At 39.2% G+C, this 20,030-nt stretch overlaps 1 protein-coding gene across 1 annotated transcript; it reads right to left on the bottom strand.

Moving 5' to 3' along the window:
• Window positions 1-1,248: 1,248 nt before the first annotated feature.
• Window positions 1,249-12,227, bottom strand: LOC137137535 (L-amino-acid oxidase-like). Its single transcript, XM_067523954.1, has 8 exons — window positions 12,147-12,227; window positions 11,880-11,928; window positions 9,439-9,662; window positions 6,683-6,795; window positions 6,205-6,406; window positions 4,642-4,710; window positions 4,399-4,535; window positions 1,249-2,247 (listed from the first exon to the last, which is right to left on the bottom strand). The coding sequence occupies exons 2-8, from the start codon at window positions 11,908-11,910 to the stop codon at window positions 1,449-1,451; spliced, it is 1,575 nt and encodes a 524-aa protein (XP_067380055.1). The 5' UTR covers window positions 11,911-11,928; window positions 12,147-12,227; the 3' UTR covers window positions 1,249-1,448.
• Between the last annotated feature and the right edge of the window lie 7,803 nt (window positions 12,228-20,030).

The following is a 20,030-nucleotide window of genomic DNA, read 5'->3' as shown; positions in this document are numbered from 1 at the left end:
AGATGGGAAGGATGTGCAGCAGGTTAGTGTGATTAAAGATAAGGATGGAAATGTATTGACAGGTGCCAGGAGTGTGATGGGAAGATGGAAGGAGAACTTTGAAGAGTTGATGAATGAGGAAAATGAAAGAGAACGAAGAGTAAAAGAGGTGTGGAGCAGGAAGTAGCAAAGATTAGTAAGAGTGAAGTGAGGAGGACGTTGAAGAGGCTGAAGAGTGAAAAGGCAGTTGGTCCTGATGACAAACCTGTGGAGGTATGGAAGTGTCTAGGAGAGGTGGCAGAGGAAAACAGAGGAATGAAGTTTAGCCGCAGCAAGACAGAATACATGTGTGTCAATGAGAGGGACCCAGGTGGAACGGTGAGATTACAGGGAGCAGAGGTGAAGAAGGTGCAGGACTTTAAGTACTTAGGGTCAAAGGTTCAGAGCAACAGAGAGTGTGGAAAAGAGGTGAAGAGGCGAGTGTAGGCAGGTTGGAACAGGTGGATAAAAGTGTCAGGTGTGTTGTGTGATAAAAGAGTATCAGCGAGAATGAAAGGAAAGGTGTTCAAGACGGTGGTGAGACCAGAGATGTTGTTCGGCTTAGAGACAGTGGCACTGAAGAAAAGACAGGAGGCAGAGCTGGAGGTAGCAGAGCTTAAGATGTTAAGGTAGGACGCAGGAGGTCTAGAGGAAGATCAAAGAGGAGATAGATGGAGGCACATGATTCACTGTGGCGACACCTGAAAGGGAACAGCCTAAAGGAAAAGAAGATAAAAGCAAAAAGAAATACTTTGATCTGCACAGAGTGATAGTTTTCTTGAAAATGGGTGTATCATAACATATTTTGACATATCTGACAAGTTAGTTGTATATTTGTAGTTTTATTTCTTAGGTTACATAGTGTTGAATTCCAAAACACACTGATTCATTATACATGACACAGAAGTGCTTTGGTAGAAAGAACCATGGCAAGAAAACAAGAAAAGTTTTAATTGAATAAATTGACATTACAGAAAGAAGATACTGGATTTCTTTTAGCCTAACCACAAGCATAAATGGTTGCTTTTTTGTCAGTCCAATGACAGACCAGCAACTTACAAGCGTGAATACAAGTGTGGTTTACAATCCACTTTCCTGCAGCCCTGCTCTTAAAAAGAAGGTATAGGGGAAATTAATGATATTTGTGAATGATAACATATATGGTGTGTATAGCATTGAAGAGTATACTTTTTTAAAAGTACATTTTATTTTAAAAAAGAGGTTTGAGAGACTTTTTAAATTTTATTTATAAACAATTTTATTTTTTCTCTGTATACTATGAAAGAGTTCAGGCTCTAATGATCAATAGTATGCAAGTAGCTAAAATGCTACATACTTGATCCTCTGGCGTTAAAACACATATTGTACTTTTTGATATTGTATCTTTTAATAACATAATACATGCTTGTCTAAACTCTTACTTTCAGACCCTAGAACTCATCTCGCACCTGAGGTTTAGCTGGTTTATTTGAAGTTGACTCATTGTTAATGTTGGTAGCAGCCCTTATTGCAGATTTCATAGATGCCTCAATCCAACCGTGAGGGAAGGCTGTGTGTTCGCCAGCAAAGTGCACCCTGCCTTCACTTTTAAAGAGCTCTTCGGCGTACTCTATATGTTGGTACGGCGTGAAGAGAGCAAAAGCACCCAAACTATACGGATCCATACTCCACCTCTTCACTAGGACTCCTGTGCAGAGAGACTGAACATCCTTCTTGTGAATCTTTGCCAAGTCTCTGAGAGCCAGCTCTTTCAGGTCTTCATCACTCGCACCATTAAAGAGAAGGGAGTCATCAGACCAGGTGTAGGAAGCCAGGAGGACCCCGATGTTCTCATTTTCAGGGAAACTGTGGCTGGGGTAGTAGATGAAACGAGAAGGCCCATCGGTGATGCTCTTTCCTCCTCGGATGCCGTCCTTCTCCCAGAACTTCTCGCTGAAGGTGAGGAGGATTTTAGTGGAGCTGTCATAGTGGACCGCCCTCAGCGCCTCCATCTTTTTGAGGGACAGAGGTGGATGAAAGTCCATGAAGAGGGCTGCTTTGGCTGTGGTTGTTACCAGGACAGCGTCAGCATGAATAAATGAAGACTGTTGTTCTCTCTGATATGATACAATTACATTTTTTGGTGAACGAATGATGTGTTTGACTTTGGAGTTCAGGAGAATGGGGACATGAAGATCTTTAAGAAAAGCCTTCGTAAGAAGGTCGGATCCACCAGCCACTTCCATATACCTCAAAAAGAAAAATACAGATACTGAGTACATATTTTTTTTAATTAACAATGTCCACATGGTTAAGTTAAAAAGAGCTGTGTAAATGTACATATTTAGCGTATTTAGTGAACGCTTCAGACAGACAGAAATGTGGAACATCTAAAAATGAAGCATTTAGTGAAGTATCATCTTCAAAAACAGCACTTTCAAAGCTAGCAGACTTTTGACATTAATCTGTAAATCATTTACACATGCACTGGAATCATGATGTTCTCTGGAGTTTACCTGAGGGTGGTGAAGGTAAGAATGCAAATGTTCCAGTGTGCTGTAAGCAAAACACTGTTTTTCCTGCAGCAGAATTTTCTATCATCATCTCTATTGCACCTCCTATATGCTGTGGCAGGCACTACTCCTTATTTAAATCAAGTTTCTGTCCATGTCAGAATGCTTTTGACTTGCTGTGTGTTACATGTGTGTTTTTTTTTTTTTTTTTGATGCTCAGCCTCAGAGTCCTCTAAATAAAACACTTCCCACAGGATACTTTTTCTATCCTGTTGTGTGTCTGGCCAGACATCACCCAGCAGTGAAATCAAGCAGTTTCTCTTATGAAAATATTTCTGATTTGCACAATCTTCCGCTGTGTTACAAATGTAAAAGAACAACTCCGGATAAAGTCATTTGAGAACAGCTTATGGCACTGTGAGCATTCTGATTGAGAAGAATAGTGCAGCCTTTATGGACAACATTAGTAATTTATTTATTTAAATTCCTTATTATAAGCTTTACTAACCTCTCTTTTCTGCACAGCTGACTCTTTTGCTTTTGTTCAGGGAATTTCCCAGTTAAACAAATTAGTGTTCAAGATTAATTCATCAAACATGGTAATATTTTCAGCAAAAGTCCAAATATAATTTCTTCTATGTCTTTGTCTTATCTATCAGACGTTCTAGAACTACTTTATGATAAATTATTTAGAAAACATTGTCATATTAGAGGCAGTGTAATAGCTATTGCTAAAAGAGATCAAACTAAGAAAATAATTCTACATGACACTGGCTTAGTACTGTGCTGTAAAGCATTTTTAGAATAACTGTTTAGAATTACACTGTTTATGAAAGAAATGGCTCTGGTTTTGGTCAAACTTTGATTTAAATAAAAATTAGGAGGCAATGCCATCAGTAACCTAGTTAATTTACGTGTAGTTAAGTTGCTGCCTCGTTGCTAAAGCAAATATTTTGGTTAAATATAGGTCTTTCATCTGTTTTTATGCTGGTAATAATTCTATAACATGATCAATTAGTTGAACTATTGCAAGCATCCATTACAAATGCAGCAGGACTTTTGCCGCACTCTGATTGAAATACAAATGCTACCAGTGATAAATGACAAACTCTTGTATATCATGCTAGAATAAAAGTTACAAGATAAATTCACAAAGTTAAGATTGTGTTTGCGTCGGGTATTAAGACGCTTCTCTCCACTCTAGCAGACCAAATAACACTAAAGTCCTCACAATCAGCTCTTTTTAAACCTTGATGATTCATAGATCAACAGATCCCCTCACAGCAAACCGGACTTTTTAAAAGCACTGCCCTGCACTGCCACAAGATTCCCTTTTCGAACCCTCATGCCGGCTGTGGCCTTTCTGTGTGGAGTTTACATGTTATCCCCATGTTTCCCAGTGTGATGTACTTGAAGCTTCATTTGGGGTGGTGTTAATTTTTGGTGGTAAAACAAGACTTTGACTTTTAAAGCTCGATTCTGGCTTGTGTGGTCATATTCGAACCTAATATTTCTAACTTTGAATACTTTCCTGCCCGACATGTGCAAAAACTCATCTTGATTTCCTGGACCCTACCTGCCCCAGTTGTAAGTTATAATACCTTTCTGGATTTGGTTTTTGGTTAGGGGATATTGGATTGGGTCGGTGGCTAGGCGATACCAACACGATATATATGTCATAGATTTGATGTGCAAGTATAAATCAAGCTTAAGGATTGGATGTTTACCGTGTTACCTGCCCCCTTGGACTGTTCATTGATCCTGTGGTTTTTCTCCCTGCACCTCTTTAGCCTTATACCTGACTGTCTTGATTGTATTGTATATGACCTAGCACCTTGGCAACATGTCAGAATACAGGAATGTTTAACAATGTATAATAGGTCCTTACAAAACGTTGTCACTGACGTCAGTCTGGTCATAGATCATCTCACTCAGTGCTGTGTACATAAGGCTCTGTTCATTAAGCAGGTCTCCAATCATCCTCACTGCTTCTGAACTCAAACCACCTTCTTCCTTTAGATACTCCTGTTTAACAATCAAATGCAATTTGCATAAACATCAGGTTAATCAGTTGTGAATTTGTGTAATTCACATCATTGATTACAGCACAAGAAATCACATTGGGCTTTACCTTCACAGAATAATGGTCATATTTTTTCAGTGCGGCCCTGCAGCCATTAGCTGCCACTTCATCTTTCACCTATAAAAAAGAAATGGAAAATTTCACTTTTGGAAAATTATAATCTATCCATCTATTATTCTATTGAATCAGTTGAGCTGGTGCTGTTACCGTGAATATTCACAAATTGCACTTTAATATTTGTCGATAATAAATTCATGTTCAACTAAACTAAAGCCTGACATAAATAGCAAATTGGTTTAGGTTTAAACCACAGCTTAATAATTTCTCTATAATTTCAATTGTGCCTGCTGGATGCTCTGGGCAGACACTATAATCATTATAATTGCCACTGTGTGAAACAACACTTCTGGACAAAGCCCAGAGATAATTCCTACAGACAATGTACTTAGTTCATATGTGAAAGAGGCTAAAGATTAGTTCTTATAGTGTATATTTATGATGAGATGCTGCCTTATTAGCTGCACTAATTATTGCGTGGTTTTGGAATCAGATCAGCTTGAGCAACTAGTCTGCAGCCTCTCTCATCTCAACACTGACCATAGTCATTTAAAATTGTCTCTCTCCTCTGTTAAAGTGATCACAATACACACGTTGCCTCTAAAACTAGAGGTCAGACCTGAAGTGAGATGGACGTGGACACAGAAGCCTGATTTAGACATGAATTCCAGACATTCTTAGGAGAACTCAGCCTTAGACATTATACAGAGTGGCCTTTCAGTCATATAAGGAACAGCGGGAGATTGGCCGAGTGAGAAGCATCCTCAGGTGTCAAAATCTGCTCAATTTCTGTGCGTGATCCTTACACAGGATGCACAACAGCTTATGAAATGTTACATTTGGGAAACAGTGTTGTGTTTACAACATATTGGCCGTGCAACTAATAAAAAAGGTTCAATTACTCGACTACAGCTGCAGTTGCACCATGGAGATGGCTTCACACTTGAGAGTTGTGGTTTGGATTGATGACTTAATTCAAAACAACCTTTAAAAGGCAGTGGTGCAGTTTCTTCTCTCCTGAATCCCCCTGCATCACCTCATTGTCCTGCTTTATTAGTGGGACTAAATCCATGTTCCCTAGAAGAACATATTTAGTTGCTAAGAATGTAATTTGTTTGTTATTTTAAATAATATTACTGTATAGGATCTTCTTCCCAGTTGGTATGAAAATACAATACATAAAATAACTGAACTGACATCAAACTGACTCAGTATTATTCAAATTTAAACTGTATTACACTCTACAGTAAAGTTGTACCGCAGGATTTTTTTACTTCCTTACTTCCGTTAACTAATAGGTTCAGATTGTACGGTGCTCATCAGAGTGTAAGCTGAGCACAACCTATAATGCATGAACTTATCCTGTAATCAATTGGCAATGAGGCAAAAATGATAAGTCGCAGCAAAATTGGCCAAATGTCTTGCCAGAGGGTGACACTTCCGAATCCTACATCTGTAGCATTACGTGACAGCTTTCACAATAAAGTTTCACATTACAGTTTTAGTTCAGGTTCTCTGACATCAGACAACCTTCCATTCCTCTGGTTTACGTACCTTCTGTAAAGCTTGGTGTAGCAGCGTATTAGCTGACTTCCCTTTCTCAGTTTCTAGCACATTGTACTTAAGGATGTCAGGGTTGTCTTGTAGATCCTTTGTTCTCACCCGCTGGTTATTAACCAGGTAATAGGTGTTTAAGTCATCCATGATGAATTTATTCAATGGGACATTCAGTTTCTTAGCAAACCAGAGGACGATTCTAAGGACATAGAGACAATGGTGGCAGTGTTATCAAGGTTCATTCAACATATATAAGCAGCAAATGAGCATGGTTCCTTTGATACTAATGCTGCTGATGTGCCCTTAAGAAAGAAACTTAATTCTAAAACATTTTAGTTGCTATGTGGGTCTGGATGGTGTCCATTGATTTTTATACTTGTGATTTCAGCTTCTAAGTATCTGTTTTGTACAGTAAGATTAGTCTGAGAGGAGAAATGATTGTATTAACATATTATTTTGTGAACACTCAACTTACTGGTGAGAACTAGGAATCCTCATAGCTCCCAGTTCAGCATACCAACCGTCTTTTTCATTCCTGTAAGTCTCCACCCGTCCTCCAACACGACCACTAGCCTCAACAATGGTTACCTTCATCAACACATAATTACAAAAGGGTATTTACAATAAAATCAGTCGATGTTTTCAATTTGTTACAAAGAAACACAGACAGTAACATTAGTTGTACTACTACTACCTTTGCAGCCAGTTACTACATAAATTGTTACTACACCTACTAAAAAGGCCTTACAAAGAATGCTTCAAATGCAGTACTGATGCTAATGTAAATGGTTGTGCAAGTGCTATTATATTATTCTAATACTATTAAAACTGCTACTACAAACACTGTTTGTGCCGCTATTGCTGGGGGTATTATTTGTGCTACCACTGGCACAAGTACACGGCTGCTACTACATCACAATTCTACTTGCTACTACTTATGATGTACTACTAAGACAGCTATTGCTATAACAAGTACTACTATTATTTCTTGCTGCTGCTATGGCGAGTACTCTTACTGCTTCTATTCTACTTAGTTCGCTGATACTAAGTCTGCTACTTATACTACCTGTCTCAATCCCTGTTTGAATACCCCACATCTTTGTCCACTTCCTGGACACGATTTCCTGTTTTTTCTGAATATTTCCCTGTCACCTAACTAGCATTGTTTGGGTAAATCATTACTCATTTGCATTATTTACCCTCCTATATTGCCGTGCTTTCACTCTGCCTCTCCTCCAACCATCACTCAGATACTCTCCACCCAGATATTTTTCTTCGGACAGAATCCCTGGTTATTCCACCTGATATTGCAAATTGGAAACTGGACCCTGGATTTTTTGGATTGGATAGTTGTTTGTGGACTGTTGTAAACAATTATTAATGAAACTTTGTCATACTTCAGAAGTCTTCTCCACTTTCTTGGATGTTTAAATCTATCTCCAGTCAATTCTGCAAACCCCATTGAGCACCTATAGAGTGCTTCTGTTTCCTCAGAGTGCCACCATCTTGCCTTCCATCATCCATATCTGCCTACCAGCTTATTGTCAACCCTCATCTCTCTCACCCAGTGCTCCATGTCAGTCTATGCTCCTTCTCCACCTATGACCTGCAATCCTTTCATACCAGTAAGCATACTTACCTGTTCAATCACCTCATGAAATTACACAATTTCTTTTCTCCACAACCTGTCTCTCGTGCCTAGTGACTTATGTGCGGCCCTAACTGTCTCGAGATCTCATAAGATTAATCAGCCCAGTACCAATCAAGACCGGAACATCTCTGCCCTCTTCTTCATACATTCTGTCTTTTACAATAAATCTTTTGGCAGAGGTGGGGTACACCCTGGACAGGACTCCAGTCTATGTCAGGGCCAACATAAAGAGACCCCATTCAAACTCACATTCACACCTACAGGCAATTTAGAGTCACAGATTAACTTTACATTCATGTCTTTGGACTGTGGGAGGAAATTGGAGTACACGGAGGAAAAGTGGGTGAAGTGCATGGGGTGAACATGCAAAGGCCACAGCCGTCAGATGGATTTGAATGGGGGATCCTCTATGTGTGAGGCAGCAGTGCTCACTTATTTGAATCCTTGAAATCAAGGATTGAAATTCCTGCTGAATAATGATAGTTTTGGACACTAATTTAGACATTCCATAGCTGCACAATGATGACTCCATTGCCTTGACAAATTATTTCTTTATTCATATTGAAATACTATGACTAGACAAGTAAGATTAAAAAAATCTTAAATCTGAACTTCATGCATTATATTAGGCATTATTTCTGGTAGCATTTTGGGTTTTATGCAAATTTCTGTAGTTGTGCATTTGCTTTGACAAACTCATGTTTGATTCCTTGGCCTACTAGGACTGATATTAGATTGTCTGATACTTTCTGCTAATGTAAAATATACATGCATAATTTGCCCAAAGTCATGCTAAATGTTATATGCAATCATTGAGTTTGTAACATTTGTTAGGTCCCAGGGAAATGTTATTTTATGTTTCATATGTACCATTGTGCTGTTCGAGTATGTAAGTATCAGTGGTAAGATGACAAAGGTTTTTGTACCCTATTACACCATATTACATTATGCTCGTACAGCCTTAAATCTAATTGGAATTCAATTACCAGTCAAAGTCACTGGACTTGAGAGGACGATCGGCGGTTCAGCTCAGTGAATTTTTTTTACCATATCACTGTGCTGACAAAGTGATATAAAGAGATAGACAACATTCACACTCTCATTCACATGTTAACAATATTAAATAAGCAATTAACCTAACATACATGTCTTTGGAGTATGGTGGAACCAAGACCACCCAGAGCAAACCCACACATAACGTTTGAGGTTTCCCTTTTATATGTGTTTTCTGTTTTGCAGCATGTTTCCTTAATGTTCGCACCTTTAAGTTTTTAAGTGCTTTGTCCGTAGGGACCATCGTACACACAAGCACAGGGTCTCGTTGTTCTCAAGAAAAATATATTGAAGAAAAGCAAATACATGTCATGGGGATGAGAATGGGTTGGTTTGTATTGTTAAATAATTAGCAGTTTTGTTCCAAGTTTAAAAGGCGGACAGGGCTGGATTACCTACCAGAAAAAATATGAAACTGTTTACTGTCCTAATTCTGGCCCAGCAGCAAACATATTTGATACACACTGAACAGTCTTTGCAGATATTTTTATAGTAGCACATGCAGCAAATGTAACTGTTGCTTGTACCGTGTGTCCTGCATCTTGAAGCAGCTTTGCAGCTGTCAGTCCAGCCATACCAGCCCCAACAATAACAACATGATGAGATGTGTTTATGGGTTGGAGGCCAGTCTCCAGTGTCTGCAGAAGCTTATCATAGTCTTTGTCCTCCAGGCACTCAGCCAGCTGTTCCTTCAGGGTGACAGCAGCAGCATGACTGTGGTACAGTGTGAGCAGCAATGCAATGATGGTAACTGTAAACACATCAAAAAAGGAAACAAACAGCTTGAATCAAAATATTTTAATCTTTCTTGTTCCAGGGATATTTATTAAGCACAGTTCATTCTCCTGTAGCACAGTTGTCAAAGTTGTAAAGTCTTAAAGCATTGTACTGTGATGAAATGTAAGACTAAAAATCAAAAAATCAATTGTCACTTTCGGCTTGTCCCTTAGGGGGCAACCACAGCTGAATGTGTTCCACATGTTGATTTGGCATGTGTTTTTATGCCGGATGCCCTTCCTCCCAACACCCTCCCATTTTATCTGGGATTGGGACCAGCACCAAGGTTGCCCTTGATGACTGGGTGGCGCCACACCTGGTGGGGTGGGATACAATCATGTGGCCTTCTGCATCCCAACCCAATGCTCTACCATTGAGCCACCAGGATCCCTAAATGTGAGCCTAGAGAGTGTCATTTAAATTGTTATCATGGTTTAAATGGTAGCCAATCCTTCCTCCGGTTGCTGTGGTTACCGCTTTAAGCTTTACTTGCGGTGAGGCACTGCAGCAGTGTATTGAAATGCATTCAATAAAGACTAGAACCAGACTACAAGCAAATTTAATTATGCACAGATAAAAATCCAAGCAACAAAACTGTATTGTACCAGCGTGAACGTCCAGCTCAAAAAAATTATAATTTTCTTTAGCAAATTTTGGCCACAGGCAGAAATTAAATCCATTCAGTAAATAAAAAAAATTGCATTTAAATATATTGTCATAAATACACTGCCAAGAAAAGTTTGGGCTAAACATCTACTATGCTTGTTAGGCAGTGTTCCCAAACACTTTGATCCAGCTTCTCCCAAACCAGCGCGATGAGATTCGGAACAGGTGAGTGAGCTGCCCAAGCCATTACAGCTGCTATTTTCTTCTCCACATAATTCTTGCACAATCTTGAAGAATGAGGGTTGTGGTCTTGCTGAAAAATGAAGTTAGGTCCAATCGATCATTGCCCAGAGGGTATGGCATACCGCTTCAGTATGGAGTGTTGTCCATGCTGATTGAAGATGCCTTCCACATAATGAAGACCCCCCCACTCTACCAATACCAAAGCATCCCCACATCATCATGCTAACCTGAGTCTTCTATGCACTGTGCCTGTGCACATTGGTTTCTGTCTTGTTTCTTTCAAGAATGCAGCCTATTTAGGAGCAGTGCGGCATTTGTTGCTCAAGGAGGACATTAGTAGTTGCTGGTTATACCTTAGCAGCGAAAAACTTCACAGTGCTTTCTGGCACCAGGTCAAAAGTGAACTATGGTATTACAGCGCTGTGCTCTGCCAGTTTGCCAATGTACTGCTGCAATATTATATTTCTCATAGCCTGTAGTTAAATGTATAGCTTCATTCATTAAAATACAGCAGCTGTGTGATGGATTAGATTAAATAAATTCACCAAGAATCTGTTAATGCATCCACATACAGTAAAATTAAGTGCTGCTGACTGGGGGCAAGAAGAAGACTTTGTGTTGCCTGGTGGCTAAAAGGAGAGCTGCAGGTTGGGTTGTATGTGCCAGCTTCTAAATTTAAACACACTGCTTCCCTGATGCAGGGAATTTTACAATTTTAAAATAAAAGCTATGGTTAAGGTAAAAGCAACTCATTCGTAAAGAGGGTCATGTACTGACTGCAGGGTCTCTTGGGTCAGGTTAAGGCATGGTGTGTGTGAGTGAGTGAATGAGAAGGAAAATGTTTTTCCCTTCACCTAGCAAAGTAGAGGAGTGCTGGATAGGTGTAGTCCATTCAGAGAAAAAATATCAAGTCTCACTTAAACTGGGATTTTACGGCTTGATTCACAAATATTACAGTAAGTTCTGCAGCCTAAAACACTAAAATGACATCAAGGACATTAATGGCATCTTTGAATGATGCATATTAAGATACATACAGTGAAGTTTAATAGCAAAGCTTTCAGTCCAGTGGTAAAAATGTTAATGTTCTATAGTATACTACATTCTAAAAAGCAGCTGTGCTATTGTCATTATTTCTTGTTGCATTGAGGTGAAATTGTTTTTGTTTTATTTACTAGTTAGGATGTTGGTATTATATTTGTCACCCTGTCAACTCTAAGCCCCATATGCATTTTGCTTTTGGTCAAGTAAACAAATCTTTCAACAAAGTTTTCAATATAAATTGTGCTAAAGTTGCTATAAAAAGTCAATAATAATAATAGTCATAAATAACAGTACTCACATAATCTCAGTTTCACCTCAAGCCAATCCATCTTTGTCTTTGTATCCCTCTTTGTTGACAAAATGCAAAAACAGTAGACAATGCATTATAAATAGAAATATCTCAGTGACGTTCACTTTACTTTTGCATTTATTACAATTAAAGGATAATGTTATTTGAACAAATACAGAATTTGTGCAACTACAGAGCACCAGAATAAAGTGAGGTGAAATAAAGCTCATAATTAAAACATTCATAGTGGCATTGTAGCCTCAATTACATTCTTACCTTTTGTAGCTTAAATGTCAGCCTGTAGTTACTAATCTGAGGCAATGTGGCCTCTTATATACATTCTCGTTGTCCTGGATTTTTTTTTTTTTTCTTACGTAATGGCAGGTGGTGAAACTTTCTTAGTAAATCAGTTTGGTTCTTGTACCAGCATGTCAGAATCAGATGATCTAGAACAGCCATTTAGGTCCCATGATTGGAACTCAGTATCAACATTAAGGCTGTGTGTCATCTAATTAGTACCTGCCAAAAATCAGTCTAACCCTCCTGTTGTGTTCGTTTCTGAGGAACAGCCTTGATGTTCCCGGTTCAATTTGACCTGGGGCAGACTTAATTATACAAGTGTAAGAAACCAAAAAGTCCCAAAAATCAGTGTTTATATCTCTTCATTAGCTCCATTACTAACCATTTCAATCAATATTTAGTTCAATGATGTTCTTAACTGAGGTTAAGTCACTCGATCATGTTAAAGCTTTTTTTAATGTACACTGAAAAGACCTACATATAAATTACAATAGTTTTATATGCAATTGATTTTTATTTTATATTTTTATTTTGTTATTTTGTTTGTTTGTTTATGTAGTGATGTTGATAAATTAAAATGAGACACCTCTTCTGTTCAGGGTCAAGTATTTTTTTACTTTAAAACTTCTCCTGCTTGGCTTATTTAGTGTAATCAACATATAAAATAAAAATGGTTCAATTCAAAGGTGCTGTTGGGGTCAATCTGACCCGGCGACAAAATGTAAGCTAATAAGACTCAGAAAGATCAAATATTATTTGTTTCTTTGCAACTATGAGACATAATACACCCCTGTCTCATGCTCACACTGAGAATGCAGGTGTTGACTTTTGACAGGAACATTCTCAGTTCCCGTTGACATATTCCACCCACATTGAGTGGCCACTCAGATGTGTATTTGGGGGTTTAGGCATCCTACTTTCAGGATGCCCCAGTAACTCCCTGAAGAACCTGCAATTAATACAAAATGCTGCAGCGAGAGAGCTGACTGGAACTAGCAAGAGAGATCATATTTAACCTTCACTAGCTTCTCTCCATTGGCTTCCCATTAAATTTAGAATAGAATTCAAAACCCTGTTTCTTACATATAAAGCTCTGAATGGTCAGGCTCCATCATATATACAAGATCTCATAGCACCATATCATTCCAGTAGACCACTTTGATCTCAGAATGCAGGCCTACTTGTGGTTCCCAGAACTTCCAAAGGTAGAATGGGAGGCAGAGCCTTTAGCTATCAAGCTCTTCTCCTGTGGAAACAGCTCCCAGTTCAGATTCGGGAAGCAGACACCCTCTCTACTTTTAAGTCTAGGCTCAAAACCTTCCTCTTTGATAAAGAAATGAGCTCCTTTCCTCCTCCTGTCACTCTCTCATCTCCTCTAACCCAACAATTGTCACCACTGAATGACATTAACTCTGTGTGTTTTCTCCCATAGTGTCTTTCTCCGTCTCTGTCTCCCTCTCTCTGTCCCTTTCTGCAGGTGTCCCCGGCTTTGAAGCTGTGTGTTTTCCAGCCTGCAGCTACTGGTCCTACCAACCTGCCAGATGGTTTGTTGCTGCTTCTTGTTGCTCTTTTTCTTTTCTCTCTTCACTTTCCACTCACCCCAACCAGTCGAGGCAGATGGCTGCCCACCCTGAGCCTAGTTCTGCTGGAGGTTTCTTCCGTTAAAGGGAGTTTTTCCTCTCCACTGGTGCCTATGGCTTGCTCCAGGGGGAATTGTTGGGTTCTCTTTATACATCTTTATAATCTTGACGTTATTCTGTAAAGTTCCTTGAGATGACTTTGTTGTAAATTGGCACTATATAAATAAAGTTAAATTGATTTGAATTGAATTGAATTACACAGAAGTGTGAAAGAGCAGTGTTTTGAATAAAACATTTAATTTTTTTTCCCAGCTTATAATTGACATAAAAATATGTAAAAGAACAAACTTTTTTGAGGCTCAACTGGGGCAGCAGAATGGTGGAGTGGTTAGCTCTGTCACTTCACAGCTAAAAGGTCCCTTGTTTAGAGATTACTCTTGGTACTTTAATTTATGACTCTAAATCCTCTGTAGGTGTGAATTGTTGTCTGTCTGTGAATGTCTCTCTGTGTTGTCCCTGAGATAGACTGGAGACTTGTCCAGGGTGAACCCTGCCTCTCGCCCACTGACAGCCCCTCCAACCCCCATTTGAACAGGATAAGTGGTTACAGCTAATGATGCCACCAAATGATGATGGTTCTCATTATATCCATGTACAACATGTTATCTCATCCGACCTTTGTCTCTTCCATGTGATTTCAGTTTAAAGTTTACTTTCTACTTCATTTGCAACAGCTACTGCTAGTAAACATGGTGGTCGTGTCACGGTCTCCAACTTAATTTCCTGTTCCTGGCTTTTATTTAGTAGTCACTAAGCCCCTATTCCTGCCTATAGTCAATTCAGTCACTTTGCTCTACACTACTCTGATTGTTTTCACCTGTTCCCCTTCCTATTTAAACCCCGCTCACCCCAAGGTTTTGTACTAGTCTCCTGGCATTTCTGGACTGCGAGCCTTCAAGACCCTTTTTCCTGCCTCCTTTGTGATAGACTCTTTAACCTGAAAATCTGTGTGCCTCCATGCCTTTGCCTGTCTGTCTCTACCTGGTAATCTGTACTTCAACCAGCTCAAGTCAATTGTGTGTTTTAGTGGATTTCGATTCCGGATTCTGTGGCCCTGTGATTTAAGTCCTCTGCTTGTTGCTGAAGAATTCCTCAGCTTCCCTGTCTGATTCCCTGGCTAATTTTTCAACATTTCAAAAACTGCTGCTTTAACTCACTTAATATATCTTTATTTACTACACATTCACAATCTGCCCAAAACAAACTTTTAGTATTTCCCTTTCCTGAACAAATGTATCTTTAACTTTGTCTGTATTAGCACTCCACCACTGTGCACTGTGATGCAGGGTACTTCCTCTGATTGCATAAGCTTTTGAATATAGCAGGGTGAGCAGTAAATCGGGAATCACTGGTGCACAGGCACACTGTGCACTGTACACTCTGCACACTAGTGAAACTGATCACTCACTGTGAAAATGGGTTGGAGACAAAAAATCTGGACATTCCAACCCACATGGTTCCACAGTCAAAGAAAGTCAATCCATGAAGCAGCAGGGTAAGAAAAGGTAAAAGTAAGCAAAAACCAAAAACTTTGTAAGCACTTAAGTACAGTACAATGTATTTGTTACTTCACACCTCTGGTTTACAGTACACTAGTTTGTTTTTTGTTTTTTTTAGAAAACAATGCAGTTTATATACTATATGTGTTAATTATATTGGTGCAGGCAGTTTAATCAGGTTGAACACATAACCCAGATCCAGAAAGGGTCTGAGACTAACTGCTGATTTTTATATTCTTGTTGTTCAGCTACAAACAGTAAGGAACTTACTGCTATTAGATGAGTTTATATACACTCCCAGGAAATATTTGGAAATTCCCACATACTTTTGTATTTCTGTTATCCTTTGTTGGTTTAATTCAATCAAATTGTTAAAATTATTTGGTTTTTTGTTATTGTTGTTGTTTTGTGATCCAATTTCAAGCATATTTGAGCACAGAATAATGTTCAAATCAAATTTGCAGTTTAAATGATACTTTCAGCAAAAACTGGTTGACAACAGAAAACTGCAAGTTAGAGCAGGTGTGATGACATAAATTCAACTGAACTTAAGCCTATCCGACTTCCACAGAAACAACTGTTGCAAAACAATTGTCAGGCTAAAACTTGTTGCTGGACTCCAATTTAGCTTTCATGTCACACTGCACCACACAAGAGGGACAAATACACACATCATGTGTATTTAAATTTAAAAACAAAACAAAAAATAACACCTTGTTTAAATAGTACAAAAATAGTCTATACACAAGTATAGAGTATTGTTTCTTAGGTAGGTTTTTATTATTTTTTTCTTTTCACTGCAAAATTGCTATTTTTATTCTTCCACCTGGGTGTTGCTCAACAGCAGCACATTGTTTACTCCAGGGATCAACTGTTAGCACTGAAGCCAGCCAGCTCTCCTACAGAGATGAAGGATCTTTCAGGTGAACTCTGGGGCAAAACACACTGGGGATGCAGAGGGGAAGGATTGCTGCATTGGAGGAAAAACTGAGACGTTTGGAGAGCCCTCTGTTATCATGGACAATGTGAGATCACTGCGGCACAAAATGGACAAACTCCTGGATTAGCCCATAGTAAAAGGGAATACTTTGAGTGTAAATAGGGTTGTTTTTATTTTTTTTATTTATTGATTTTTTCAGTGTCCTGGTTGCACACTGCTAGTCATGACCACAACTTCTCCATTGAGGGATTTCCCTCTGTTCAGGCAGACAGAGACTGCACGAAGAGACATCCGTGTGAAGGAGGGGGGCTCACAGTTTTCTGTTAAACAAATGGCGCAACTCTGGTCACATTCCAAATAAAGACCATATCTGTAGCTCGGACAACTGTTAGCTGTTGGTCTCAGACCTCATTATTTAACCTGTGAATTCTCACATGCTGTTGTAGTCGCTCTTCACATTCCCCCAGCTGCGAACCTGACATCAACATGTGATGTCATCAACACTACAAGAGCAAGTCTGCAGACTAAATACCTGGGAATGTTTACTGAGAATAAACTGGACTAGGGTAAGGACACTGAAGGGCCAGAGCTGCCTCTATCTAGGAGGCTCAGGTCCTTTAACACCTGTCGAACCAAACTGAGGATTTTTTATGAGTCTGTAGTTGCCAGTGTGATACTGTTTGCTGTTGTGTGCTGGGGCAGTGGACCGAGAGCTGCATGACACTAAGAGACTCAATAAACTGATCAGAAGAAACAGTGACATTGTGAGGATGAAACTGAACACTTTAACAGCAGTGTCAAGCAGGAAGTTGCTGTCCAAGCTGTGAGGGATAATGGAGAATACTCCCATCCTCTGCATGACATGCTGGTGACTCAGGAGCACAGCAAGTCCTTCCTGCCTGTGGCCATCAATCTTTATAACTCCTCCCTCTGAGATCAGAAACTCTGATTAAATCTTTAACTTAACTGTTTAATTTTTATCTTTCCTTGTTTATAGGTTATGTTCTTATACACAATTTTCTACTCTGGCATGGAGTCATCATGTCATTATAATATTGTTTCAAAAAAAACCTATATTATGGACTTTATAGAACTAAATAAATGTGAAGGGAAAACATATTGTCTAGTAATAATAGACATGTTTACAAAACTGGTTAAGGTATTCCCATGTGCACATCCAGATGCCATAACGGTAGCTAAAGCAATAGTAAAACAAATAGCCCCAAGATATGGCAAACCTGAAAAGATTTATAGTGACAATGGGACACATTTTGTCAATAATGTCATCACTCTCATGGCACAAACATGTATTAAATTGAAAAAGCACTGTGCATACCAATAACAGTGTTATAAAATCTAAATTAAAGAAAACTACGGAAGAGACAGGAAAGAGTTGGGTATACTGTCTTCCACTCGTAGTGTTAAACATGCATGTAACACCAACCTCATCAGGCCTGACTCCATTTGAAATGATGTATGGTAGACCAACGAGCTGAGGAAGAGAGGGAACAGATCTTAGCCGATTACATGATGCAAATGCTAAAGAGAGAGATCTCTTCTGTCAACTTCACTCAATCCATAAGATCCAGCAGTACAGCCAGGAGACTGGGTGCTGATTAAGGTCATAAAGAGGAAAACCTGGTCAAGTCCTCGGTGGGAAGGCCCATTTCAGGTCCTGCTCAGCCACAGCTGTAAAGATTGCTGTTGTATTTGTGTGTATTTTTGCCTCTTCTGCGGTGCAGTGTGACCTGAAAGCTAAATTGGAGTCCAGCAACAAGTTTTAGCCTGACAATTGTTTTTCAACAGTTGTTTCTGTGGAAGTCGGATAGGCTTAAGTTCAGTTGAATTTATGTCATCACACCTGCTCTAACTTGTAGTTTTCTGGTACTGTTGCTCATGGATTCATCTATCACACTGTAAAAAAGGTATTTGGGATGTCTGAAGGGGTACACCAAACTAATAATTCTTAGGTTATGTGATCCACCTGTGACTGGGGGAAGTCTGGGCAACAAAGGAGACTCTCCAACATTTCGAACAAAGATCCCAGTCACATAGAGGAGAAGTAACCCATAGAGAAAATGGAAGAACGAAAACGGTGGCACCCCTTTAGACACCCAGGTCTTTGTGGTATGAAAGGAACCACCTGTGTACTGTTAACCTTTACCTTAATAATGATAATTCCCATCATACGGTATGAAACCAAGAAAAGATACCAACTGATTTGAGTAAAAACCAAACTACACTGCAAAAAACATGGAACTAAGATAACTATAGGACTACAGTGGGGTGATAGGGACACAAAGCAGAGAATTAAATTTCAATGTAATAAAGGAGAAACATGTTCCATACAAGTAGACCTTTGCAGCATTATTCCTTGTGGAAGCAATAGGGACGGTATGAGAAATATGTCTGTATTACAACAGCTAAATGCACTGGGTTTTCAATCCGGGATGACCACAGTGACTGGGAGGGAGACGCTTATGGATGTAACTGTAAACAATAGAACTGGGTAATCGCAAATACAGGCAAAAGGGATTGGGGGTACGATCCTGCACCCGCTAGTGCACCTTATTTAAAAAGTTCATTAACCATCATTAAGACTCCAACACCGACACAATGTGATGAAAACCAGTGTAACCCCATTGTTATAACCCTACAGAACGCACAAAAAGGGGACTCTGGAACATATACTCTAGGGGTATAAACCCCTGGTAGTACAACATCTTCCAATCATGCCATGAGAGATCCTCGAATAAAGTAGCTTACAAATTTTACCATGGATGAGATTGGCCTTTGAAATGGGATATGCAGATAAAAAATTATTGGCTGGACTGGATCATGTTCACTGCACAGCACTGCACTGTGCTATGGTACAGCTGCACATGCCCTTTCAACTGTTTCCAGTAGGTGACTTTAAAGATCTTCCAGCAAAACTTAATGGTCAACAGCCATGGGAGAGTCGTAGAATGGCCTTAGACATGGCTGAGAAGTGAGGGGCGTGTAAAATGTTTGAAACGTTCTGTTGTACCTTTATTCCAAATAACACCGCCCCAGAGCTTTAGAAGGTCTCACTGCTCCATCTGAAGACTTTACTGAGTATTCCGGTACAGAAGAGCCATTTAAAAACCTCTTAGAAGCCTGGTTTGGGAAATGGGGGCGGTTTAATATCTTACCTTTTAGTATCTTTTGCAGTTTGCGGAGCACTGATGGTGGTGTGTGGATGCTCCTGCATCCCCTGCATTAGAGGCCTCCTGCAAAGGTGGCTTGACACTGCCATGACAAAGACTATGTATCAGCAGATACAAACTGAAGATTATGAGGAGGATTACAGTCCCCTGTAAAAATAAACGCACCTCATTGAACAAACAATGACGCAAGTTATGAAATTCTAACGAAGTGTAGCTTGTTGATGTCTTGGAAAAACACAGTGTCACATGTTTTATTCTTAATTGTTTATTTTATTTTCATTCTTATTCTTGAAAATTTATTTTCTTCCTATTATACAGTGTGTGTATTATTATTATTATTATTATTATTATTATTATTATTATTATTATTATTATTATTATTCCTGATGTAATGTTTTAGCTTCAAAATATAATGGTTAAAACAGAAGGGAAATGATTGAGAAATTAAGATGTTAAACTATTGCTTACTAAAACTGCAGCCCCTGTGAGAGAAATGCTCTCAACACACACATACTGTGTGGAGGTGCTCCCTGTTGAAAAGAACTGAGGGCGGAAACAGAACTGTGAGTGTTGTTGTCACCTCAGTTGCCTGA

This window comes from Channa argus, chromosome 12 (assembly GCF_033026475.1).
Source record: "Channa argus isolate prfri chromosome 12, Channa argus male v1.0, whole genome shotgun sequence".
Classification (NCBI taxonomy): Eukaryota; Metazoa; Chordata; class Actinopteri; order Anabantiformes; family Channidae; genus Channa; species Channa argus.
This window is presented reverse-complemented; position numbering and strand designations above follow the sequence as displayed.

Excerpts from the sequence above, each read along its gene's own strand:
- LOC137137535 (XM_067523954.1), bottom strand. The coding sequence starts at position 11,910 with ATGGATTGGCTTGAGGTGAAACTGAGATTAT. Across the intron at positions 9,663-11,879 it reads TGAGGTGAAACTGAGATTAT|TTACCATCATTGCATTGCTG; the intron begins GTGAGTACTGTT and ends ATGTGTTTACAG. Across the intron at positions 4,536-4,641 it reads ATGACCATTATTCTGTGAAG|GAGTATCTAAAGGAAGAAGG; the intron begins GTAAAGCCCAAT and ends ATTGTTAAACAG.